General features: G+C 41.4%; 4 protein-coding genes across 8 annotated transcripts; 2 read left to right on the top strand and 2 right to left on the bottom strand.

Moving 5' to 3' along the window:
- Positions 1-1981: 1981 nt before the first annotated feature.
- nek12 (NIMA-related kinase 12) lies at positions 1982-5606 on the bottom strand. Of its 3 annotated transcripts, none has more exons than XM_037262506.1 (2): positions 4567-5606; positions 1982-3290 (listed from the first exon to the last, which is right to left on the bottom strand). In XM_037262506.1, exons 1-2 carry the CDS (start codon positions 5537-5539, stop codon positions 3085-3087), a joined length of 1179 nt encoding a protein of 392 aa, XP_037118401.1. In that variant the 5' UTR covers positions 5540-5606; the 3' UTR covers positions 1982-3084. The 3 variants fall into 3 exon arrangements, with proteins under 3 accessions (XP_037118401.1, XP_037118403.1, XP_037118404.1); XM_037262508.1 differs by having other exon boundaries at positions 1982-3291; positions 4580-5606; XM_037262509.1 differs by having other exon boundaries at positions 3115-3279.
- A 934-nt stretch (positions 5607-6540) lies between these two features.
- pin4 (protein (peptidylprolyl cis/trans isomerase) NIMA-interacting, 4 (parvulin)) lies at positions 6541-7619 on the top strand. The gene is made up of 4 exons (XM_037262470.1): positions 6541-6695; positions 6855-6922; positions 6997-7116; positions 7228-7619. The coding sequence occupies exons 1-4, from the start codon at positions 6659-6661 to the stop codon at positions 7384-7386; spliced, it is 384 nt and encodes a 127-aa protein (XP_037118365.1). The 5' UTR covers positions 6541-6658; the 3' UTR covers positions 7387-7619.
- A 406-nt stretch (positions 7620-8025) lies between these two features.
- On the top strand, positions 8026-14934 carry faf2 (Fas associated factor family member 2). The gene is made up of 11 exons (XM_037261404.1): positions 8026-8152; positions 8792-8860; positions 9295-9429; positions 10490-10566; positions 10643-10781; positions 11298-11383; positions 11561-11652; positions 12436-12613; positions 13003-13174; positions 13256-13399; positions 13929-14934. Exons 1-11 carry the CDS (start codon positions 8090-8092, stop codon positions 14109-14111), a joined length of 1338 nt encoding a protein of 445 aa, XP_037117299.1. The 5' UTR covers positions 8026-8089; the 3' UTR covers positions 14112-14934.
- A 605-nt stretch (positions 14935-15539) lies between these two features.
- On the bottom strand, positions 15540-25222 carry rnf44 (ring finger protein 44). Of its 3 annotated transcripts, none has more exons than XM_037261405.1 (11): positions 24928-25222; positions 22001-22196; positions 21654-21873; positions 21212-21379; positions 20047-20223; positions 19816-19977; positions 19417-19532; positions 19215-19302; positions 18814-18935; positions 18418-18517; positions 15540-18349 (listed from the first exon to the last, which is right to left on the bottom strand). In XM_037261405.1, exons 2-11 carry the CDS (start codon positions 22105-22107, stop codon positions 18287-18289), a joined length of 1323 nt encoding a protein of 440 aa, XP_037117300.1. In that variant the 5' UTR covers positions 22108-22196; positions 24928-25222; the 3' UTR covers positions 15540-18286. The 3 variants fall into 3 exon arrangements, with proteins under 3 accessions (XP_037117300.1, XP_037117302.1, XP_037117301.1); XM_037261407.1 differs by having other exon boundaries at positions 21260-21379; positions 24928-25220; XM_037261406.1 differs by lacking the exon at positions 24928-25222 and adding an exon at positions 23567-24006.
- Between the last annotated feature and the right edge of the window lie 1175 nt (positions 25223-26397).

The following is a 26397-nucleotide window of genomic DNA, read 5'->3' as shown; positions in this document are numbered from 1 at the left end:
CATAACGTCACAAACTAATCATGGGTAACCCTCCAACTCTCATGTGTCACCATCACAGACAGGCTTTGTGTGGGAGCGGATGACCATAAGGGAAAATATGACTACCATGAGTTATGTTTGTATGGAAACAGAAAAGCATGTTTTTACAAGTATTATGCAAATAGGTGTAACTTTCGTAATCTCTTGAGAGATTGTGTGGTGATTAACCAATCTGACATTTCCGTTAAGATGCCCAAGTCTTGAGGCTGGTGTGCACATACAAAACCAACTGAGCCATCTTAATATTTTTTCTTTTAGACATGAGAGTTGCATATAATTATTAATTATTAATTTCTGGACTAAAAGTCGCTCCGGAGTACAAGTTGCATCAGCCATAAAATGCCCAAAAAAGTGAAAAAAAACCAAATAAGTCGCTCCGGAGTATAAATCGCATTTTGGGGGGCAATTTATTCGACAAAATCCAACACCAAGAACAGACATGAACGAGCAACAACAGGCTAAACGATAGTTATGCTAACGTGACATAAACACAAACAAAGAGCTGAGAACGGGCCTGGCATAACATTCAGAGTTATTAAAAAAACTATTACATAAATAACACGTTTATAAAACCATCTGTGTCACTCCAATTCATTAAATCCATCAATCGTCCTTTGTCAACAATGCTGACGGCGCTTGCACTTCAAAATATTCCACAGGCCCATATAACGATATATAAATTAGATATCAAATAACTATTATATAAGCAATAATATTATCAAACCATCTGTGCACTCTAAATCATTAAATCCATCGATCGAATTCCTCGTCCTTTGTCAACAACGCCGCGCGTGCGCCCTGACATCGGCCTCATCGTTATTCCACAGATCTAGTATATAACTAGATTGTAGCGTTAACAAAGTACAAGGAAAGACGTGGGTTTGGTAAACGGCTCTTTATTTAACAAAACAAACTTCCAGGCGTGTGGCGGCGTGGACTTCCAGCCACGGAGGTGGAAGAGAGATCCATAGAATAGGACTGGGCGTGCGTAAAAGCCATGACCGAGCCCCATCCACCGTCCCCGGACAGCCACCCGGCCGACCGCTGGCCCCCGACTTCTATCCACGGAGGTGAAAGAGAGCTCCGTAGAGTAGGCCTGGGCGTGCGTAAAAGCCATGTCCGAGCCCCATCCACCGTCCCTGGACAGCCACCCGGCCGAGCGCCGGCCCCCGACTTCAATCCACGGAGGTGAAAGAGAGCTCCGTAGAGTAGGACCGGGCGTGCGTAAAAGCCATAATAGTTTTTCAAACCTTCTGTGTTACTCCAAATCCTTAAATCCTTCAAACTCTTCGTCCTACGTGTCACTTAGAAACAAAGCCGCTAATGATGCCGGTAGTACGTGGGGCCCTTCGTCATCTTCGTCATCCCGTGATCAATCTTTGTAAACAAACGCCGCGCCACGCTGCGTCGCGCTGCTGACGTCACGCTGCTGACGTCACGCTGCTGACGTCACTTGAAATTCAAATTACAGTAATCCCTTGCTACATCGCGGTTCGTTTATTGCGGTTTCACTTTTTTTGGGGGGAAATCTTTAGAAAAAAAACACATATAAGTCGCTCCTTATTATAAGTCGCCCCCCCACCCAAACTATGGAAAAAAACGCGATTTATAGTCCGAAAATTACGGTACTTTTATGTAAAAGTGCAACAGATACTTATATTATTTGCAGAGACTAACTTGTTTTTTTTGTGTACATGGATGGATGGATGGATGTGTTTGACTAGCTAAATACAATTGTGTTGAATCCTATTCATGTACTTTTTGTGGCAAAGGACATTTTGCTGAGACTGTTGCTTGAGTGTACTTGAGTTGGCTGGTTTCCATTTGTATCTGCAGTTGTGTTGGCTTTGGTACCAGTAAATACACCCACTTCACATTTCACAAAATCATCCATGTTAGTTATGACAAGCTAATGAGACCACACTTTAGAGCATGACATTTCCTGGCTTCCATTTTTTATTTAAATTGTTTCATAAAGGTAGAACAATCAGTTGAATGTAGATTACCTGCATGTTCAGGGGATCGACTTGTTGCTGAATTAGACGAAACTTGTTGACTTTCCATGGTAATTCAAAGCCAGTGAGTAATAATCAACGACTTGAGGTGTTACAAATAATCGATTAATCAACAACTACTGTAATTGGTGATTTTTTTTAATAGTCGATGTTTGTGTATTTGCTGCACAACCAATTTGAAATAATGTCATTTTTTGATAAAAGCGTGGAAATTAAAGCATGTTTCTGATTCATCAATTGATCAACAAAATGAATGACAGATGAATTAATTATTAAAATAATAATTAGCTGCAGCCATATAAAATACAACATTGTGTACTATTAGCCTCATTAATGGGGTCAGAGAAGTGGAAACCTTACTGGAAATTAGAGTTGTTTTTTTAATAAACGGGAATTCATGCAAATAGAAGGGAATAAACTATAAGAACTGAAAAAGTTGGTGCTTGTCTCATATTAGGGAATTTATCGTAAATATTGCAAAGTATACAAAATCTAGGCTGGCATAATCCTGACTAAAACTACCAGACTTCACCCTAGTACATTGGTAATGTTTTGTATAGATGTCTTTGTGACTCAACAAAATGTTTACACTTATGTTTGAAAATTGAGATTTATGCTCCAGAACTCTCATAGAAAGATTCCAGTTTTGTAAATTACCCAGCCTAAATTCCTATCAAAATTTTGCAACTCTGCAGCCGTATCCGTATGCTGTAACATGTTTGCTTCGGTCCTCAACCTTATCTCTGTGAGATCGTACATCTAGAAGAATGATTATTTACTCCTTGTCGCAATACATCTAGAGTCAATGCACAAATGAATGTTTCATGCTTCACTTGCACCAACATATCGTGTGGTGTGTTTGGCTCCAAAATTAGAACAACAACTATGCTGTCACATACATTCTGAAAAGAGCCTCTGACCTCAAATGCCCTTTTTGCTCTATAGAACATAGTTTGAAACGCACACATGCACACACATGCACACACGCACACACACACCGACACATCACAGTCTGTTCAAATGTGCATTTTTAGGCCTTCTCCTTTAAGGCCTTCAGTGTAACGAGCATTCCTCCAGCATCACAGAGCTGGAACTCAACCAGGGAATCATCGCAGTCAAGAGTGGAAGTGTGATTTCCATAAGCCACTTCTGCACACTTGTCCTCTTCCTCATCTTCCTCAAAATCATCCGGATATTCAATTTGGTCCGTAACATTCTGGCAAGACTGTGAAAACACTGTGAGAGAATAAGGATTAGTTTGTCAACGAAAAATTTAATAAATTGGAAATGTAAATCTAAGGTGGTTTGAGATTGTCAACAAAAAAAAAAGAAATTTAAGGGGGTTTCAGATTTCAAGGAACATTTTCAGTATCTATGCTTGTATTCAAATTAGGACTCTCGATACACTGACATAGCATTTATGTAAATTGTGCGGTATGACAAAGCATACATCAGGGATGACTTTTTTTAATAGCACAGAGACGAACTGGTAGTTTTGTACACATTTCCATTTCATTCGTCACATTTATGACAAGTGAACTTTTAGGTTAAGGTCAGACATGCAAAACACCCCTGAGGGGAAGCTTTTAGTTTCTGTTGAGACACTTTTGAGTTCCCCTTCAAAACCTCTTAGATAGTTTCCCTTGGGTAGCTTCTATTTCAGGGTTCAAAATTCAGAAAGCCGATTATGAAGAATCATCCCCTCTCAAAAAATACTTGCTACGCAAATCTGAAAACCATCAATTAGTACACACAAATCTACACTTACAGGAAATAAGACAATAGATTTGTATACCGTTCACACATAGTGATGAGTCATACTTAATAAAATCAGACATGTTGGGCTAGTTCATACATTTCTCTTGGAATCAATAAACTTCATCTTACTGAGATATGGTGGACAATGTTTTTCCAACTAAATGAGATCACTGACTTGGTTGAGTGTGATGTGGAAGCATCTGAATGCCTTAACTTCAACCCCATTCATCCATTTTCCATCCTCATTAAGTATCACAGGTGAGCTTCAGCTGACTTGAGGTGTGAGATGGGACTAAGGTCATTTCATTATTTTTTGCAAATAAATAAAAACAAAAGTGCAAAAACAAACGATAATGAACGGAAACTACAATTTTACATTTTTATAACTACAGCAAAAATGTCCTTTGTTTTTATCTTTGCCAATAAATATGAGAAGGGTTTTAATGTATGCTGTATGGTATTACTGTATGTCTGCACAAAAGGAACAAGGCTGAGATGAGGATGATGATGATAAACCGTGTATGTATTTTTACCTTTAACTCAAATTCCACACACACACAATCTTAAGCAGAATACCGTGTTTAGACTCGTAGGCCCGCATAACATATTGTTGGTCTCCATTTTTTTTTTACTTGACTTTGCTTTTGACTTTTAAGTGCAATACATAAGAAAGTATTGTTTTGACATTTTACTTGATGTAAAAAAATTTCCAGAAACACTGCCCTAAGTGTTTAAATGTTCCATTATCAATTACCGAGAAGCTCAGCAGAATGTGTCCTTGTTGATGAGAACGAATGTTGGCTCTGTTCCTCCAAAGGAGACAAACTTCGCTCCTCGTCCTCGTCAAAGTCGTCAGGGTAGAGGCAGCCACCAGCACAGGCATCCTCCTCCTCCACATCCGTATCGTTATTCAGCGTGTCGTTACGTTGAATATTCTGCAAGTGATCTTGCACAAAGAAGCTGTTAACTATACAGGCAGCACTGGGTCTGTTTTGGCGTTCAATGTTTAACATCCTTTGGATTAAAGAGGAAACATTTTGAGAGTAAAGTTCAGGCACCGGTTCGTACTCTCCTTTGGTGATCTTGTTTAAGAGACTGAGGAGGTTGCAGGCTACAAATGGAGGCGTGAGAGCACAGATCTCGTAGAGCAGGCAGCCCAGAGCCCAGATGTCACACTCGGAGCTGTAAGGAACATCCTGGCAGAGTTCCGGGCTTAGGTAGCAAGGAGTTCCCACACACGTGGAGGCCATGTCAGCTGTGCTCGTCATCATTCTGGATACTCCAAAGTCACCCAACTTCACCACGTCTTGTTTTGTTAGCAACACATTTGAGGTTTTGATGTCCCTGTGAAGTATTTTAACTTCATGTATGTAACTCACAGCCAGAGCGACCTGCACAAACCATCCCATAATAGTACTCTCTGCAAAGAAGTCGCTAGGTTTCCTCTCTTTGACTCTGTCATCTAATGTCCCGCCATCACAGTAGTCCATCACAATATAAATAAAGCTGTCATCAGGGCTCACAAAAGCCTCATTGCAGTTCACTATGTGAGGCTGCTTCAGTTTCCTAATGATCTCCGCCTCTTGAAGAATAGCCCTCCGTGTCCGAGCGCTCTCCAGTTTGATTCTCTTGACTGCATGTAGCCTCTCCGACTCAACGTGTCTCATCAGGAAAACTTCTCCTGATGCTCCTCGGCCCAAACACATCACCTTCTCGTACTTGTCCATTGTCTCGAGTAAAACCGTTGGGCCATCTGCCCTATTACAAGACTACTGCATGGGAAGGTCTTTTGTGTTGTAGTTGCTATGGAGACCAGACGCTCTGAAAACTGAGAGGTTTCTTTGTGTTGTGTTAATAAATGTTTACGGGGTTTAATCATTTGTATCCCTCTTAAAAGTGGAATCTTTTAGTGTGCTTTTGGCTCATAATCATTCATTTTATGTATCTCTTTTGTGTGTTTCAAAAGAGTAAACGTTATATCCAGAACAACAACTATAAATGCCACACTTTAATGAATAATTTTAGGTTGTTTCTAGGTCCAACGCTTTTCAGTATTGTAAATCAGTTTTTGTGACACACCGAACAATACAATAGCTAATGAGTTATCATTTATTGTCAAATATATATTGCCAGATGTAGTTGAGCAAATATAAAACAATGTGGATAAGCACCTGAACTCCCAGAAAATGTTGGATTACAAAATGCATAAATATATAATGAATAAATATGAAATTATGTGGAATAATATGGAATGATATTGAATGATGTGGAATGATATTGGTGGAAAAAGTGCAATATGTAGATGTGGAATGATATGACCTTCCCTTAAAGGATATTAAATGATGTGGAATTATTATCTAATGATGTTGAAAATCATTCCAAGGGTCTTTGGGAATCAATGGGGAATTTTTGGGTGAAAACGTGGGATTGCGGGAACACTGTGATTGTAGAAATAAAAAGTCCGCATGGTGTGGATTTTTGGAATATGTCGAATTTGGAATGATGAAGAAGCATGTCGGAAAAAATGAGTAGAATTTAAATTATGTACATTAAAATGCATTCACATAATTACCTTTTTGTTTTTTGGTAATTAGTGATCAGGTTAGGAGGGTTATAATGCCACAGAATAAAATCATTCAAATGTTTAGCAAAAAACATTTTGTGTCAAAGACATTGTACACTAGAGGGCAGAATAAGCATGAACTGGCTTTAAAGTAGCAATGTCTCGCCGTAGAAGAAGACTCGTCCACTGCGCACGCGCAAACAAGATAAAGCATGAGCCTGTACTCGAAAGTGTTGTTTACATCTTTCTCGCTAGTTTAAATTTTACCGAACAGTCTCTTGAAATGCCACCAAAGGGCAAAGGTGGCAAGGGTGCCAAAGGTTCGTGCCCCCCTAGTTGTGCATTTTTTCTTAAAATGTGTAATTTTGTCTTTATAGCGACGTACTTCTGCACCAGATCGCATGATATTAGTTCTTATTGCAGCGATATTATTATTATCATTGTTATATATTATCGTCATTTCTGAATATTGTGCTCAGGAGGTGCATCGGGAAGTGCAGAAGCTGAGAAGAAGGAGAAGACACCAAAAGGAGGCACTGCTGTAAAGGTTTGAAATCTCATTGCTCTGTCTATTTACTTGGGTAACCTAAGACAAAGTAGTCACATGTACATTTTCCCCAGGTTCGCCACATCCTCTGCGAAAAACATGGAAAATGCATGGAGGCCATGGAGAAATTGAAAGCGGGAGTTCGTTTCAGCGAAGTCGCATCACAATACAGTGAAGACAAAGCGAGACAAGGAGTAAGACCATCCTTAATTCAAGTCATTCCTTTGAATTAACTGCTATACCGAGTTTAGTATTGTGCCAATTCATGTCTTTCCACTGTTTTAGCTGTTTCATGTTTTGGACAGGGTGATCTGGGTTGGATGACGCGAGGATCCATGGTTGGACCTTTCCAAGAGGCTGCCTTCAACTTGGCTGTATCTTCCATGGATAAGCCTGTTTACACAGACCCCCCTGTCAAGACCAAATTTGGTTATCACATCATTATGGTGGAGGGAAAAAAGTAATGAGGCACAACAATAAATTGGGACATTCAGTTTTACACTGTGCTCTAATGTGAATGTTATTACTCCAGACTCCTTGAGGCATTGGGAATGAAATTAAATAACTACTTTATTTCTGTTATTTGTACACTACCCCATCATTTTTTCAAGTAGTGAGTTAATACGTAGGAAAGCCCATTAAAGGTATGAGGCTGCTTTTCATGGACAATATTAAAGTTGGAAGGTTGCACACAATATGAAATGAGTGAGTCGAGCCGATCACTTATCGTCTGGCTATGATGAATGCCCAAGAAATATCATAATAATGTATCACATGTAAAAAGAAAACCTGTTTTGACTGAGGTTCTCTGTTTGAATCTCAGCTCTGGCCATCCTGTGTGGAGTATGTGAATGATTGTTTATATGTACCCTGTGACTGGCGACAAGTTCTGGTTGAAGTCTGGCTTTTGCCCAACTCAGTTATGAAAGGTTTTAGTGACCCTGACGAGGTTAAGTGATGGTGCGAATTGATGGATCCAATTTTCGTGTATGTGTTGCATTAGAAAAAATATCAAAAACATTTTTGACACTCGATTTTCCTCGGGTTGATTTGCGGTTAGTGGGAAGGTCTGTCATCCAGGCCGCTAGGTGTCAGCAGCGTGTTCTCGAGTTCAGCGAATTCCTGCTTTGACGTCGCCGAGCCTGGCTAGGTGATTGGCGAGCTAAGATGGCGGCGCCAGACGAGCCTGAATTATCGCAGGCGCAGAACGAAAAACTCATACATTTTCAGGTAAACGACGTCTAATACACGATCCAAAGCCACTGTATTTGCGGCATCATGCAATGGGGTGTCCCCGTCGAGCAGCAACTAGCACCGTCGGGCCAAACTGTCACTGCTACTTCACACAGACAACTTCGATATTGGTCAACTTCAGAGCTAACGTTGGTACCTAAGCTAGCATTAGCTTGCATATCTTACAAGTTAGCCCATTTTAAAGAGGGCTTAGTTGACTTGAATCGCAGACGATCGATTGTCTTTATCAGAGACACCGACGTAATGACCTGGTGTCAATTAAACACTAGTTTGGATTGGCTTTTCTCAGATCCTGGCTCTGGTTTCACTACATCGCCGTCTCCTTGTTTTCGATGAGTGCAGTTTATCACTATCGTCAGGGTCGAGCTGTCACTAAAGTTTTGACACATGTCTTTAAAGTCATTTCTGGCCATTTTCCATGTCATTATAATGAAAATGATCCAACGCAATCCTTTAATCCGCCGTCGTACCACAGTGCCGTTTCCTCGATGGGCAGTTCGAGAACTAGCATCTCCTTAGCTAACTTGTGTGTTGCTGCTTTGTGATAGAAATGTTGTTTGATGTTAATTTTGCAGTTTGTCAAGTACCGTTTGGCGTTTATTCTGTTTCTGACAGGATCTTACTGGCTGGGAATCAATCGATCAATGTCGACGCACATTAGAGCAGCATAACTGGAACATTGAGGTAGGTAACCTGTCAAAGCTTTCATTTACTGACAAGTCACACATTTGCCCACACCACATATATGTGAGCCACAAACATCAAACATTTGGCCTTTACAAAGATAATAATGTTCAACGTTGTAAATCTAAATTATTGTGGCTGCAGTTAGGCCTGGTATAGATATGCACTGGAACAACTCACATTCATAGAGCTCAAGACATTAACTTTTTTAAAAAATATAGCCTCAAATACATGTACTGTATGCTATTTTAAACACCACATCCAATGAACAAGCAGTAGCAGAGATTTGAGTGTGACCAATGAGGATGATCCTGCCATTGGGGGGGTCATAGTTTTTTTCCCCCCCATGTTCCTGAACTTTTTGTGCGTGGTCATTATGTGAGTTTTCTTGTAAGGAGCCATAATTGATTTTTTTTTTTTTTTTTGTCTTTCAGGCTGCAGTACAAGATAGGATCAACGAGGAGGAAGGAGTGCCCAGAGTATTCAACCCCCAGCCATCTAGACCATTAGAGGTCAACACAACAGACCACCGAGTATATAGTTATATTGTCTCCCGGCCACAACCCAGGGTAGGTCTGGTGTCTTGTATTGGAAAATATTACTCTTTATTGCTTTTATACAAATAAGTCTCTGGAGTAGAGATGCACCGATCCGATATCTGGATCGGATATCGGCCCCGATATCAACAAAATTGATGGATCAGGTATCGGAAAATGCAGCCGATCTGTGAGCCGATCCTTTCCTTAATCTATTGGGACGCGGGCTACGTCATACGTCAGCAGCACGTGTGCCGCGGGACGCGGTTACGTCATACGTCAGCAGCACGTGTGCCGCATCCACGAGAGTTTTCTAAACAAACGCAAACATGGAGCGAACGAAAGAGTCAGCTGTGTGGAGGTACTTTAAACTGAACACGCCAACTAGCTCGACGGCAGTTTGTAATGTCCGCAAAGCTAATGTTGCCAGGGGTGGTGGTAGTACTGCCAGTTATAGTACTAGTACTAAGCGGAGCTTGTTTTCAGGGAGCACTTCTCATTGCTGCTTAAATGAGCATTTAGACTCTAAATTTTAGAGCATCAACAGGTCATGAGTGATGTGGAACGGCACCTAATGTTTACATGTTTACTATTTATTTTAATATTTGGTTACTGTGTGCTTGATCACCCTTTCTATATTTGCCCAGTGCAGTTTCAGCTGCAACATTTGTATTTTTTTTTTTAAGAAGTTTGTATCCTAATTTACTTGAATTTAAATGCTGATACACTTTATTGCTGCTGTTGCACAATTTTTGTTACAAATAAATAGTTCATTGCATGAATCTGCTTTATCTTGTTACATTTTGTCTTAGGAATGAACTGTGTAGTCATGCCTGATGCCATTGCCTTTAGTCTTTTCTGTTCCACATGTAGAGGTATGTAGCTTGTTAAGTCAACCATAATATCGGATCGGTATCGGGTATCGACCGATACGCAAAGCCACGGCATCGGTATCGAAACTGAAAAAGTCGGATCGGTGCATCTCTACTCTGGAGTGGCCATCAAATCCAAAATTAAACACCCTGATAAGATTTCCAAATGAAAGTGTTTGCGTGTTTGTCCACTCATGGATTTAATTGGCTTTATATTTCAGGGTTTGCTGGGATGGAGTTATTACTTGATCATGCTACCTTTCAGATTTACATATTACACGCTTCTGGACATATTCAGGTAAGAAGAATCACCTATTGACATGGTCTGGGTCTTGTGGAAATGTCACAAAGAGGCGCTATCTTTTGTCTTCCAGATTTGCGCTGCGGTTTGTGAGGCCGAACCCCCGTGGTCGTGTTACAGACCCCGTTGGGGATGTTGTTTCATTTATTCATAGTTTTGAGGAAAAGTACGGTCGCTCACATCCTGTTTTTTACCAGGGAGCGTACAGCCAGGTGAGTTCAGAGATTTGCTTGCTTGAGTAATTGTTTGCCACTTGCTCAGAATTGTTAAGAATTTTGTCAATTGTAGGGGTGAACAGTTACGTAAATTTTCATTGACATCGCAATGTAGTAGAATGCAAATTTCAAATAGCAAAGGCTACAAATTTGAAAAACACATACCGACCTTTCTTTCATTTCGTTCGTTCATCGTTTGAATCTACATATTTCGTTCATTTTATAGTGTCTAGAGAAGTTCCAAACTTTAGAAGTGCAGTCCGTGTTTACATCCCATTATTTGAAAATTGCAAAGCTGAAGTGATAATGCCACAGTTTTGTTTGCATTACTGTTGGAATATTTACTGTTGTTTACACCACACTTGTTTGGGAGAATTCTGTGAAACTGTGGTAGTGAACGCTTAAAAGACTGCAAGTACGTTAACATTAAGTATATAAACTGTGTTAGCCTAGAAAATCCTATTGTTTAGTCTCACACCATTTTATAATGACTTCTCTTCTATATGTTGACAGGCATTGAATGATGCCAAACGAGAGCTCCGCTATCTTTTAGTGTACCTTCATGGAGAGGATCATCAAGACACTGATGAGTTTTGCCGGTACGTGTCTTGATTCTTATTCCAGTTTCCATCAAACCTTCGTTCAAAAGACATGATGTTGACGCTTGTGTCTCATGTGCTTGTTAGCATTTTGCTGTCTCCAAAGGTTCTAAAAGCATATGAACCTTTTTGTTTTTTAAGAAGAGGTTAATTTTGTGCTCCTCTGTTACTCTGTAGCTCCACATTATGTACAGAAGAGGTGGTAACCTTCGTCAACACTCGAATGCTGTTCTGGGCATGCTCAACAAGCAAGCCTGAGGGCTACAGAGGTAAACAAATGGTCCTATTTTACTCAACACTCAGCAGCAATAATGACGGTGTGTTGTTTTCAGTTGGGGACAAAGGGAAGTATGAATCTGGGAAAGTGTGTTCTTGGTTTTGCTACTGTTCCTCAAAGTATCTGAGTCTGAATCTGTACACTTCTCCTCCACTATAAGATTCAAGATTCAAGAGTTTTTATTCGCCATGTTTGAGCGTGCCAAACAAGGAATTTGACTTCGGTAAATCACAGCCTCTGTTCAACATTTAGGTGACTAACAACACTCAGGACATGTGAAAAATGGCAAATATTCTCAAACATCCCCTGATCTTAAACTCCCAAGAGGGCAAGGAAAAACTCAAAACTCCAGCTAGGGGAAATGAGAAACCTTGAGAAGAGACCACAGATGGGAGGGTCCCTCTTCCAGGATGACCAGGCTGCAATGGATGGAGAGGACACATAGTACAAACAGTGTAGACAATTCAAAAAAGGTGTGGAGAGCAGGATGTTATTGCACAGTAATGACTCCAAACATAATAACAGGCCCTTGTGACCAAAATTAGGCAACATATGAAAATGCAACAACAACAACAACAAAAAAGACAAACTACTTGTTGTAGGACTTGGCCTGTTACACATTTGTGCCAATTGTATAAAATGAGGTGAAATTTACAGACAAGGTTGACATGTTTTAAAACTTCCCCGATGTGTGTTCATGTCTTATTTTCACAGCGACAATATCAACTGCAAGTCGCAGTGTCACCTCCTAAGTGCTTTTGTCCATTCCATTTAGTTTCCCAAGCGTTGCGCGAGAACACTTATCCATTCCTGGCCATGATCATGCTGAAGGACCGCAAGATGACAGTCGTCGGCCGCCTTGAGGGTCTCATCCAGCCCGGGGACTTTGTCAGTCAGCTCACCTTCATTATGGATGCCAACGAAACATATCTGACATCTGAGCGCCTTGAACGGTACTGACAATAGCGCAACAACTCGTACGACTCTGTGCAAGAGTTGAAAGCTCAACATTCAGACGCATGCTTTTACTTGAATCGGGTCATGTAAAATAGACATGAGATAGGACTGCGAATGGGCAAACCACAATGGAGTTTTTTTTTTTTTTTACTGTATTTCAAACTGAATTCTAGTTTGAACCTCATGTTTATGATGAGGGTTGTTTCAAAAAGCTGCTAGAGTGACAACGCTTCATGTATGTATATGTAATATGTGTATGTATGTATGTATAGGTACTGTATAAAAAAAATAAAATAAAATACTGCCTCTGCAATATAGGTTAGGTGCATAAGAGGAACCGCGTCAAAGCAAGGATTCACTGTGGGTGAATGTTTTATGTTTTCAGAGAGGAGAGGAGTCAGACCCAAGCACTAAGAGAACAGCAAGACATGGCGTACCGTATCTCCCTTCTTGCCGACCAGGAGAAGGACCGAAAGAAGCGGGAAGAGGAGGAGCAACGGAGGCAAGAGGAGGAGAAGGTCCGGCAGTGCGCTCTCGCAGAAGAGAGGAGACGACGAGTGAGTCTCACTGTGTACATCATGACTCATAAGGTCAATTAAACGAACAGTCCGGGTCACACTACTATCGTGTTTCACCAGACACTGGAAGAGGAGAAGGAGAGGAAGTCTGAATGTCTCCCACCAGAGCCGCTTGCGGACGATCCAGAAAGTGTCAAAATAGTGTTCAAGCTGCCCAATGACACGCGGGTGGAAAGACGATTCCTCTTTGGGCAGTCACTTACAGTGAGTCCACGTCTTTTGTGTATGCCAAAGCTGGACCCAGTACTTAAGATTCTTTTTATTTTTTTATTTAATACTTCATGTTCGCAACCTAGTTTGAATTAACCACTTAACATTCATGCAAAAAAATAAATAAAAAGTTTATACCTTTGAATTTATAAAAGTGTGGAACTGCCATTGTAGAGTAAAATTGTAATTATATGATTTTTTTAATATTTTCAGTTAATGATTTCTGTTCTGTATTTTTTCCATAATCTCATGGGTTTTTGACTTTGGCGTGCGTGGCCAATGAAGAGCAACCACGTTATCAGCATTATCAAGCCTCGTATTATGTACTGGAAAGTTTTCTTAATCATTCCAAATTGTCAAGGTTGTGAACAAAAAATCTTCTCTGTGGTATGTCAAATGTATTTTCAATTAATTTTTCAATTTCCTGAAACATAGTTACAAGATGGTCCACGTTTTATTTCAAGTCTGTTAATGTCTTTAATGCAATATATATCATGTATTCATTTCGTTTTTACTTTCTCAGGTAATCTATGACTTCCTGTTCTCCTTGAAAGAAAGCCCGGAGAAGTTTCAGATTGTCACCAATTTTCCTCGCCGGGTGCTACCCTGCCTTCCGACCGAGGAGCAGCCCAACCCTCCCACGCTGAAAGAGGCAGGACTTAGTCGTTCCGAGGTCCTTTTTGTTCAGGATCTTACGGACGATTAAAACATAACACCACAAACAAACAAAAAGACCTCAAACCACTTCTGTGTGGGAACATCTGTACTCCCCCTGTTTTTTTTTTGTCCTTTTTGGTTGAATGGCCACTATGGGATCATTGAGTAAAAATCTGGACTAATGTAAAACTCCCCTTGGGCAGGGTTCCCAGTAGCCTGGAAAGTCTTGGATTTTATCAAATAAATATTTCTTGAAGTTCTTCCTCGAGCATTTTCCATCCTCGGAAGTCTCATCATGTGTATCAGATGCCTGTTTATCTTGTCTTTACCCACAACTCCAGTAGTAATTGAAGAGGCTGGTGAGTCCTCCACTTAGAAAGTACTCATAACAAGTAGCTGAACCTCTCGCTTAACCAGATGCATGACCAAAATGACCTTAGAGTACCTATTGATCTACTGGGAAACGAAGACTTTCGAAAGCCTTAGCTTTGTTTTACTATTGTAAAAAAACGTTTGGCAGATGGACACTTGAGTTTCCTTTTTTTAACCTCTACATGAATCATTAGATGGAGCAAGATTTAGACTTAAACGTAACATGGGAACCCTGTTTTAAACGAGTGACCTGTACGTAAGTGTTCATAAACATGGAACCCCCCCCCAATTCATCTGTGTCATTAAATGACCAGATGCATGTTGGCTGTACAAAGCAGGCTGAAGTTTCACAGAAGGGGCCACAGCTTTTTTCATGTGGCATGCTCTGCTAGTGTGCCATCATCAACGCTTTGTTTGTAATCTCCGAATAAGCTCTTGTAAAGATGTAATTTCCCCCCCAACTATAAATTTAAAATAAAATTAAATGTGGGTTTATTGAACACTTGTGGTTGTTGTCACAGTTTGAAATGAAAGAAGCATCATATTTGTATATGTAATACATTTATTAGTGAACAACCCTCTCTGATCAGCAACAACAATTAAAAAAAATATGATTGCACTACTTGGTAAAGCATAACTAGCAACTTTCATTTAAAAAAAGTACAAATCTTAAAAAGTTCAAACAGTATACAGATGCATATAATACACTAACTAGTTCATGTTAAATGCTACAAACAATGATTCCAATGGAATGAAAAATCAAAACAACCATTTCCTCTAAGTAATATATATATATGTGTGTGTAAATATATATATTAGTTTCCGTCCCCCCCGCAATACAAACATGGAGAAATGAGGTAACTGTAAATGTGCAAGTACCAAAGCAAAAATATATTTGCCTAACACACAACACGTGCCCCTGGCTCTGTTGGTGGGTGGGCTGAGGACCCCCTTTAACGACCAGGGAGGGTAAGAACAGTAAACCAAGATCCCACCACAGCCCCCCCCCAAAAAAAGAAAACAATCATAGGTAAACCTTAAATGGCATCTATAAAGCAATCAATCACAAATCCAACAATTTTTAGCTGCTTATTGGAACACTTGCTTTTTTTTTGCACCAGACAAGATGTGAGATTATTGAAGAAAGTTAACAGAAAGACTACAAGACTCTATTCTGTGTTGTCTTAATCATAAACTGCTTCAGTGGGAGGTTGTTTTTTTTCCTTAGTGGGGTGGCTAGATAATGTCAATTTATTAGATACTCCCAAAAATAAGCGCTAATATCAAACATGAAATACGTGTGAACAATACATTTTAAGATATTGATACACTGAGCGCAAGTGCCCAAGAGGCAGGTACAGTACTACACTGGCATATGTATGACAACACTTAATTTTTTTTAAACCCTTAAACTATAATTATAATGATTTCCACTGGGCTATTAGTATAACATGCTTTAAGAATACATGAGATCCATGACAAACTATTGCATTCACGCAAGTGAGTTTTTGTAGCTAAAAGCAAAACATCTAGCACCTTGTCACTATGGCTTTTTGATCAAACTACAGTAGTCTCAGAGCAGGTTGTTTTCAGTCATTAGGGCAAGAACAGTAACACAACGCATGTTAAGAATTGATGGATCCAATCCATTTTTTTTTTCTCACAACAAAATGAAGTTAGCGCAATAAAATCTTGTAGTCATTCAGTTCTATTATTAGAAATATGTGCAGTACAATGCATGGCAGTTATCAGCTGAGCGACAAGATCCAAACCTCCAGAAGCCGACTTGGAATTGGATGACAAGCATGCATATTGTGCGCCGGTAAATAGGACCCCAGCAAATTTGAAGCTGTCCTTCACGCGCTTGCTCGCCTCTCTTTCTCTCTCGCTCTGTCTTTTTTTGTAAGCATGCAAACACCTTCTGGAGTGATTAGGTAGGAGTGTGCGCACATTGAGAAGTTGGACCACAGCAAAAAGTCAAACTGGTTTGTAAAATGACTTCGGTACGTTGCCTCTTTTTTTTTTTTTTTTTTTAAAGTTGTTATTTCCTTTTGAAAACATGCCTTGTCTTTAAACTGTGTACTATTTCAGACATAAGAGCATATAATAATTGCTTACAAGAAATTATTTGTGGTCAGAGGAAAATGACCAACACAAATTCAGCTCCTTTTCATGGCATCCTTCCCATTTGACAGACTCTTGTCCTGTATCCTCATATACCGAGTGGCCCTGAGTTTTTTCTTTTTTTTTTAAATGTACAATATAGCCTGCGAATAGATATGTATGTACACGTAGATTAATTCTCAAAGCTGTGGGTAGAACTCATTAAATGGCTTCTTTTTTTTTCTTTTCTTTTGAAGATGGCACACACGTTAAAGACTCACATTCACTTAAGACACTGAAGTAAAGAAAAAGGCAAGATCCCTTTACACGCAAAAGCAACGCTTACAACTGCCTGTTAGTGCTTGCTATTTTTTTTCCCTCAAAACGTCGCAAAACAAGCGGGAAAGTAGAAGTCCAACAGCGTTTCCGCACGACTGAACACCAGTGACTTCTACGACATTCTTCTGTCTTCAAATCTAAAAGCATTCACGCGCAAGTTCTACGTACACATTGTTTTCCCCTCCAAAACCACCATTAAGCTGATGACCACGTTACCAGAAGATAAACACAAAACATTGTTAGTGCTCCCAACACGGTCTCCTTCAACTCATTTTCTCAAAGAGATTACAAAGTAATAAATAAAACCTTTTAATAAATGGTGAAAATGACACAGTATTTGCCAGGATTAGTAATAGGTTTGTGCTTGTCAAGGTCATAATAAGAAGGCAGGTCTAACATCTGGAAAAGTAGGCGATATCTATATATTAGATTTGGCTCACAAACAAACAAACAAACAAACATCGATGGCCACATCTTCCTCAAACAGGAAGAGTAAAAAGTCCATTCAAAAGCCGCCCCTTTGCAACAGATTGCTGCCCGGATGGGACAACTTGCATCCGTTTCAATGCTCGTTTTCCCACATAAGCAAGCTGCTCTTTTCGTATGCCTCTTCTGTTTTTTTTCCCCCTCAAGTTGGTTCATTTTGGTGGTAATGCTTGGTTTAAATATTGCTAGTCAGAATCAACAGTTCATGCAAATCCCAGCATGCCGCCCTGTATCCAGTGGTTACACAATACATTGGCTCTGTGAACAGGACAAACGCACATACACGCACGCACGCAGATAGCCGTAGCACTTGTGCAGTTACGCTCGAGGACTTCGAAGTGATCCGGTCCGTGAACCCGGGACATCTTTTTGGATACATAAGTTCCAGAAAGGAGCGTGTGGCAGACACGCATCACTTGCAGTCTAAAAGCTTAGGCTTAACAAAAGAGGGCTAAAAGGATCGATCGAGTATTGCAGGACATACATATGAAGCAGTCGGTTTCGCCGGCACTAACATGCATCTACGGTGCTTCTCCACGCATCCTGTTTGTCTTGAATCGCGTCCCGCCTACCATTCTTCACCACTAAATTCAACTAATGCAACCCTGTAAACAAAAGCAGCAAATAATGCGCACGGATGGGGAAACTCTTTGGAATCTGCAACAAGGAAGTGGGGAGGCCAGATAAAGAACCAGCTGGTGATCCCAGCGCTCTGCCTTCAGGCTGCAGCGGGACTTTTTTTTTTTCTTTTTCTTCACAAGACTCGGGACAAATGAAGCACAGCAGAGGTACCGGGGCCTCCGGGAACCATCGCGGATTGCTTATTATTTAGGAAGTGGGTTGTTAGCGGTGGTTAGTTAGTGGCGGGTGTCCACAGCTTTAGGACTAACTCTGGCACGGGCGAAGCTTTTCCCACTCCGCCTCTCACTCCGCCTCTCGGTGCACGTCCGACGCGTCGGCCCGGCAGATGGGACAAGTGCGATTGGTCTGGAGCGCAAGTGGAGCAAAGTCACGTACCAACACACCACAACTGTATCGTGATCGCGTCATCTTACCTTTAACCATTTGTCCACACATTTGGCGTGGAATTCATGGTTGCAAGGTAATACCCGAAGTAGCTGCCTACACTCAAAGTCACTAAAGCACACAACACACCTGTGGAAAAAAAAAAAAGACAGCGTTGCAAACATGTAAAGTGAATGAAAACCCATTTTAAACGTGAAGTGAATTTGTCGTTTCAGACCAAATCCTACACCTTCAACTTGTCATTATTGCAATATAAAGCTAATACTTCACGGAAACTACGTCTCAATCTTCAATTCTAATGACAAACGCCAATTAGCAAAAAAGCGGCTGACATCAATACTGGCAAGAAAATGACATGGGGGATGGGGGGGGGCGCTTGAATACACTTCAATGAAAAATAGGACAAAGAGAAATGGGTGGCTTACAGCGTTTGCTCCGATAGATGATTCTCTGAGCTGAACCTGTAGGAGGGAAGTTGCTCAATGTCGGCCTTGGTGAGTCCTCGTGGCTTCGCTTCACCCAGCCTCTCGGCCAGATTCAGTAAAGCCTGCAGAGAAAATCCACTCTTAAATGGCTTGTATAGTGTACAAAAAGTAGGATTTCTACAAAGTGTACTTAATGAAGTGCTGAGTCTGTGAGTAAATTGCTTTTATCTTTAATAACATTGCTGAGGGGAAAAACTAAATTATTTTTTTTTGCACCGTCCAAATGTATGCAAACAACCTACTATATTATATTCACATGTTTTTGAGATATACTCTGTTGGAACTACTGTACGTAGCATTGTGTTCCAAAATCTTGAGCCATAAAAGGATGCCCAACTCACCTCATAGTTCTCCATTTCCACATCATCCACATCAAGGTCGAGACTGATGGCTGGGCCCACTGCGGTTGGAGGCACAGGAAGCATTGAGCTGCGCAAAGAAAGAACAACAAACGGTTAATGCAATCCTTAGCAAAAGCATAGGCCAGTGACACAGGTGCACTGGTCACGTCTTTCTCGGGATATGATCTTTGTCCACACTTACAGGAAGTAAGGGAGGAAGCCTGGGTAGTAGGATGGAGGCGGCGGGGGAGGAGGGAGAGGCTGCTGCAGCCTGTATCTCTGTCCACTTGCTCGCCGGGGCAGCATGTGGGGGTATGGCTGGTGGGACAAACAATCGTGGATTAAAATGCGTACAAACATGAGACATGACATTGGATTACAATAAATAAATAAAGTGCGTTCTTCAACTGATATAACACTGATAAGTGCTTTTACATATTTTTTTAAGAAAGAAACGCTTCTTCTCATCACACTAATGACACTTCCTAATCCACATCATATATAATGGTTAAATTGTAAATTAATTGGGGGAAAGTTGCATCCACTGGGGGAAGATAATGTGGACTGTGTGCAAACGCCCAAACAGAGGCCTGCCACTTACCACTCCGAAGGGAAGCTCCTGATGCAGAGGCTCTTGAGGAAGATACTGTATGGGCAGAGAAGGAGGCAGCGCTGGTGGGTGGTGTGAGGGAGGGTAGGTGAAGGTTCCCAATGGGTGCTGGTCCCCTCTTAGGTCAACTTCATTCTCTACCCTCTGTAGAGGCTGAACACAATCAGCTCAATGAGCAAAAAGCCTTGACAGAGTTGCTGGCGGCTGGTGAGGACTACTCACCATGCGTGGGTGCTGCGGCTGTAAAGGGACAAACTGGCTCAGAGGAGCAAGGTGCGGCGGCGGCTGGTGCGGGGGTACAGGTGGGCTTGGGTGCAATACAAAATGTTCGCTGGAGATCAGGGGTGGGAAGGCTTGGTAAGACACCGGCAGATGCTGCATGGTACATGCCTGTATGAGCTGAGCGGAGACAAAAGCACAGCAAGAGAACCATATTTATGTACACATACATACTTCACACTCATCTTCCACCTGTTCTAAAAATGCTTTTTTCATTGTTTTCAAAAACATGCTTTAGGTAGGGCTGGGCGACGAGACAAATGTAAAGGAAAGCTTGCTGAACTCTTTTGTGATTTTCTTGTCTTCATTCTATGGTTGTGCTGATTCTGATTTCAGCTTAAGGGATTCATCAATCAACAGAACTCTGACAATTGGGCATACTGGAGCGCACGACTTGCCGCTACGAGCTGAGGCACATTAAATTCCCTCTCAAGCGTGATGTGAAGGAGAACAATATGTAGTCATTAATGTCAAGATGACCCACTCCACACTACAACTCCTCCAGGCAAAATTACACAAGAATCTACGCAGAGATTCAGAGCAGGATCATCCCATTCCATTGAAAGTGTCAATACATAAATTAGAAATTGTAAGTTTCTTTGAAATATTCATTTTATAAAAGTACAATACTTTTATCTATTTAAATGTATTAACCATCATGAAGAATCTTTTTCACTGCGCAGTGAACATTTCTTTCCTTGTTCCTTCCTTCCATGAGGAATGACAAACAAATGTAGGAGGGAATCACAACAAGATTCCCATTCAACAATTAGTTTTTCACTTGCTAAACTACGAATGGACAATTTGCACATGTTAGACACATCGCACAACCCTGGTTAAAAGCATGTCATCGATATACACCAAGTGACAATATTACATAAACGCACAGCACCAACAGTGTTGCCCCAATGCCGGGCATGATCAAGCAGCACAGAACACAACTTAAAGCGACTTCATTTCGTCGACAACAAATTCATGCCACTAATGTTTCTATTTCACAAGACACATTGTATCTTATCAGGAAAAAAAAAAAAAGACAGACTGCACGGTTGCTATCGAGCGCTACATGAAAGCCACGGACATTTGGGCTTTCCCCTTTCAAACTCACAGGAGGAGGAAGGCAGCAGAGCAGAGAGAGCTGTCCGCTGAACATTACCGAGCATGCTGGGAGCTGCTGAGTGTTGCACCCCGGTAAAGGCTGCCCGGTATGGATGGGAAATCCGTGGGTCGTCACCGTCGTAACAGTGTATGATATTGGAACAGATCCCTGGGGCATCTGAAATAAGAGCAAAAAAACGAAAGTGGACACACATCCACAGGAAACCGCATGGGTGTGTTTTTAAGCGTGTTAACAAACACGCCAGGCCTCTAGGCAGCAGCAGTTAGCCAAATACTGTCCAATCAGAGGGAGCGTGCCGACTGGGCATTTTTAGAAGCCTTCATTTTTAATTAAAAAAAATAATAATATCGCCCGTTTCCCAAAAAAACGTAACAAAACAAAACGGGGGTCTAGGGCACGTCGATGAAATAATTGCCGGCCCCCCGCCTACCTGCTCATGTAGATCCACCATGATGGGGCTCTGCTGGGGTAGGTGGGCCGCAGGGTGAAGCATGCGTGGTGCTGTGCTGGTGTGGCTATATTGTCTGGATTCATCTAAAGGAACCGGTCGGTGATGTTGGGAGAAAAGCAGATGGCGGTTTTCATCCTGGACCAGGGAAGTGTGCAGCACAGGTCTGTCTCGTAGCCCCCACTGGCGTCTCACTGGTGGACTGCCGTGTCAGAAAACAAAAGATGCAAGCTATCACACACAAATTATTCAATTTCATGTGCAGTAGGATTGGCATACACAAAAAGTATCGACAAACAAACTGCACAACATACTGTATTCAACGGTACCTTCTCCTGAGATGCACAGGGGCGTTACAGGGCTCTCCAAGGAACCTCCTCGGGTTCAAGGGGGCTGTTGGGGGCAGCCTATTTACTGCTACTTCCCATGGTCGCATTGGTGACGTCGTGCAGACGAGCCACTCTCCGGGAAAGGAAACTACACAGTGGAGGAGGCACTTGGATGTTGCCTCCGATTGTCTTAACCCTGAAAAAGAAGAGATTATTTTATTTCACAAAAATCCACACAATAAATAGTGATCGGGATTTTTTATCTTCAGTGGTTGATTCTGCCCCATGTGGAACAGCATGTTCAGACTGTTTGTCCATTCATTAATTTCCATTAGTGACATTGTCCGAGTTAGGGTCTTGGGCAGGAGCCCATTCCAGATGACATTAGGTGACAGGCAGAGTATACCTTGGACCAGTCACTAAACAACTATTTTCATTCACACCAATGGAAAATTTGGCATTTTCTATTAGCCTAGCATGCATATTACTGGAATGCGGAAGGAGGTCAGGGGAAAAAAAACAATCCCCGAAATTAACAATGGTGTGCTTGTTTCAGGGTTGTCCGTAATAAAATAAAACCTGACCATCCGGAATACACCCTGACCAAAATACACCCCGATTAGCATCATGGCAGGTCTCATTGTCTGCTGGTTGTCACCACTTCACTGATTTGTGACGAGTACTTTGAAATCCATTCATTTATCTGTCTGCTGTTAGTCTGCCCATCAACTCGCTACACACTCCAGCGAGAGGAGGACTCTCAAGGTGGCAAAAAACATGAACTCTGCAACCACAGGAGTTTCTGACATCCTTAAAAGTACCAGGGACCAACAAGTACTCCGTGGAGAGGTAAGAAGCCAATAGTCTCCAACTCCAGGCCATAACTCAGCCAATGTCAGTTAACTGTAGAAAATTAGAAGCCTGAAACAACAAACTCCACTCCAAGATGGTCAAAGCTAGGATTCAAACTCAGTCTTAAAACTCCTCGTCTGCATATATTCACATGCAAAACATTCCCCAGTTTTGAATTCGTAAATTATTAAAATCCTGTGGTATTATATTCATCAATTGGTGTGCAAAAATAATAATACTAATTTTAAACAATAACGTCCGTCCTCGGGGTACAAATAGGGGTCGCTGTTACATGACTGAACAAAAACATGGAAGCCATGTGCTCACGAGACAAAGCAACAACAAAAGCTGCAGCAGCAATCGCCTCTCTTCCATTTCGCTCCAATTTAGTGTTGCACAACTTTTTCGGATTATCGCACGAAGCTGTGCACGCACAACCGGCTGTCTTCGAGACAGGACCATGGCGGCAGCTAAGGGCTCCTTTCTGATTGGGATAAGTCGATGTCCCCTGTTGAAGGAGAGATGAGCTAGCAACGTTAGCAAAGCTATGCTAACGCTTTGTCCAACCTAGCAAGGACAGTCGGCGAGCACACGGGATATTAGTGTTCAAACAAAAACAAGTGTCTCAAAAGAAGGGTTGCACAGAAGAGAAGCATTCACCCGGTATGCACGAATCTCAGTGGTAATACGAGTTAGTGTAGCTTAAGCGCTTACTTTCGTGGCTAGTTTGGGCGCTCCGTGAGAAGAGATGGCAGGTGTTCCAGCTTGCAAAATACCGTCTCCCATCCACTTATCCTTGTGTATGACAGCCGCCAAACGACGTATGTCACTCGATATGATATCGTCCTACGAATTCAGTCCACAACCATTTCCTTTGCCAATATATATCCCCCGATCTGCTCGCGGACGGTCCTGCTTGCTAGACTGCTAACAGACGCTTTCCTTTTGCAGCGGAGGGGCTACGTCTCCCCAGCAACCGTAAACAATCAAATAAATCCACCTGTTAGTCGTAGCGTATTCCGGGTAGCTTTAATGATACTAAAAGAAATACAAGTTATTCTTTTGTAATCGAAGAAAGAAAATCTCGATTGCCGCGTGCACGCTCCCAACACTGCATTGTTATTGCGAAGCCACGCCCCCTGTGTTCGATTAGCCAATCACAGCGCGACAAACACAGACAGCAGACGTCCAGACAGCGATGGATGCTACGTACCAACAAACGTTTGTTTTCCGACATGAAACAAAAGATCGCCGCGATAAACAAGTGGCTCAACTACAAGTTTGTAGTAACGTTAGTGTTAACGTACTTGATCAACCAACGCGTGTTTGAAAAGTGTGCCTACGCTGTTATTCAAGGACTGTACATACTTTGTTTAGGTTAATTATGAGTACAGTTACATTATAGCGACACAACAAACTGTAATCTGGCAAACGCAACATAATTTGTTAACACCGTTTGATGCCACTTCGAAGAAATGCCATCACAATTGTACGTGAACGTGAAATAATTCGTAGAACATATTTTTAACCGTTTCCCCCTGAGAATTATTAGGAGATAACAATTAACAGTGCAACCGGAAATTAATGTTCAAATGCTTGTTGCTATGACTGGAGGCCACGGTGTCCGATGAGGACTATCCAGTCGGTTATGTAATTTTGCACTTGCATGATCAAGAAAAAAACAACAACTTCAATTTCCTCCAACATTTTGCACACCGGCGAATGTAGCACGGATTGTTTACACACGACAATGTTGTTATCATCGCTATGGGCCCTATAGCATCGCTGTCAGGCCCAGTTCGTGTGTTTACAGTTAATAAACGCCGCCATTCCAAGGTTTTAGAACATATTCCATCATCGGATGTCAAGTCAACGTCAAACCATGTAAGGCTCGCCGATAACAGGCTGTTTTGCACGTAAACACAACATCGCAGTCAGCAGCAAAACAAGGAGGGGCTGTGGAGTATGGAGGCTGAGCTCAATGAGCGGCATAATAACACGTTTTAATTTACAGCCTCAGGCAACATTTCTAGCAATCTACCCGCGGTATCTCGTTCGGACAAAAGCGTCATTACCTGATTGTTAATGTGCAAACATCCGATCGCTGATATTTCCCTTCACATTTCGTCAGTCAAGCAGCACGTCCTGTGGTCAAATGTCCCCGCGTGGAACATTGCGTGATTTACACCTCTGCTGTAACAAAAACGCGCTACAAATGACAGATCTCATCAGACATCTCGTATGACCTCGTCGTGTGTGCACACAATGCGTCTTGTCTTTGCTGTGTGGCACGTTCATTCTACACACGCCATTTTCTGGTTTTGAAAGTCCTAGTCCTGCCCACTGCTGTCTTGTTCCTCCTGCAGCGACCTGCACTTCCTTAAACTAGACGTACATACGAGAAAAATCAATCAAGATAGAAAGAACCGACTAAAAACACACTTCTTGCATTTTATGGCGTACTTTCCAGTGCTGTGCATTCAAACATACATGCAGATGATGGTTGTTTTGAAGGTTTAGCTGTTCACTTGACCACGTCTGTGTACCGCATTACTATGTAAGTGTCGCTGTGGTTCGCTGATGTAAAGGAGCAGCACTAGTAATGCCCACACCTTCAAAATGGCCAATTAGTAGCGGTGCATTTTCATGCCAATAACGGGAAGCTATGAACACGAGTTGAAATAACAGTATTTTTTGGAGATTTCATTGGATGGGTAAATGATTCCTGTGGGTGGGCACGATTTAGGAAACGCCCACCCCAGGACACGCCCCTGACATTCACCTGTATTTCGTGCTTATCTGGACATTCTGTAGGCGACAAGGTATATCCAATATGCAGTGCATGTAATACTTTATATTGCATGGATGTAGTAATTTAATTAGTCCTCCTCAAATACAACGATATCCGCTCTTATCAGAGATGACAAAAATTTAACAAAAGTTGCCTTTTGCCTGATATATATATATATATATATATATATATATATATATATATATATATATATATATATATATATATATATATCAATCAAGTCAAATTTATTTATACAGCCCTTAATCACAAAAACGTCTCACAGGGCTTCACATGGCCATAGTTAATAATTATTCTCGACATCCCCTGATCTTAACTCCTAGGAGTCCAAGGAAAAACTCACAAAACCCCAATTAGGAAAAAATGAGAAACCTTGAAAATGTAGATGGCAGGTTCCCATTTCCAGAATGAGTCGATTGCAATGGATGCAGAGTGGACAACATTTAACACACAATATATATTTGATTTGAATGGAATTGGATGTTTACATGTTGTTCTTATGTTGTTCTTGTTTCAAAATCAATGATGACGTCAACATTACGCAAGTAGAAGATTGAGTTTCCCTTTATCGGAAGGGCTTCAGCAGCCTTTTATAACCACCACACCCTTTTAATTTGTCTTTCGATTGCTGAAATAGGCGCGCCAGTGATGTGTTCAGTACCAAAAGTCATAAACCAAAGTCTATTGGATAAGATTAAGGGGAGAATACACAAATGCCATCCATAATTCTTAA

Source organism: Syngnathus acus, chromosome 10 (assembly GCF_901709675.1).
Source record: "Syngnathus acus chromosome 10, fSynAcu1.2, whole genome shotgun sequence".
Lineage (NCBI taxonomy): Eukaryota > Metazoa > Chordata > Actinopteri > Syngnathiformes > Syngnathidae > Syngnathus > Syngnathus acus.
Note: the sequence above shows the minus strand (reverse complement) of the source record. Positions and strands in the feature narration are given on the sequence as shown.

Bases quoted from the DNA above. Each gene is read 5' to 3' on its own strand.
- faf2 (XM_037261404.1), top strand. From the start codon at position 8,090: ATGGCGGCGCCAGACGAGCCTGAATTATCGCAGGCGCAGAACGAAAAA. The intron at 8,153-8,791 runs GTAAACGACGTC...TGTTTCTGACAG, and splicing joins AAAAACTCATACATTTTCAG to GATCTTACTGGCTGGGAATC. The intron at 8,861-9,294 runs GTAGGTAACCTG...TTTGTCTTTCAG, and splicing joins AGCATAACTGGAACATTGAG to GCTGCAGTACAAGATAGGAT.
- nek12 (XM_037262506.1), bottom strand. From the start codon at position 5,539: ATGGACAAGTACGAGAAGGTGATGTGTTTGGGCCGAGGAGCATCAGGA. The intron at 3,291-4,566 runs GTAATTGATAAT...ATTCTCTCACAG, and splicing joins ACATTCTGCTGAGCTTCTCG to TGTTTTCACAGTCTTGCCAG.
- rnf44 (XM_037261405.1), bottom strand. From the start codon at position 22,107: ATGCGACCATGGGAAGTAGCAGTAAATAGGCTGCCCCCAACAGCCCCC. The intron at 19,533-19,815 runs GTAAGTGGCAGG...TTGTCCCACCAG, and splicing joins AGGAGCTTCCCTTCGGAGTG to CCATACCCCCACATGCTGCC. The intron at 18,350-18,417 runs GTAAGATGACGC...CTTGCGCTCCAG, and splicing joins GTGTGGACAAATGGTTAAAG to ACCAATCGCACTTGTCCCAT.
- pin4 (XM_037262470.1), top strand. From the start codon at position 6,659: ATGCCACCAAAGGGCAAAGGTGGCAAGGGTGCCAAAG. The intron at 6,696-6,854 runs GTTCGTGCCCCC...TATTGTGCTCAG, and splicing joins AGGTGGCAAGGGTGCCAAAG to GAGGTGCATCGGGAAGTGCA. The intron at 7,117-7,227 runs GTAAGACCATCC...TGTTTTGGACAG, and splicing joins AAGACAAAGCGAGACAAGGA to GGTGATCTGGGTTGGATGAC.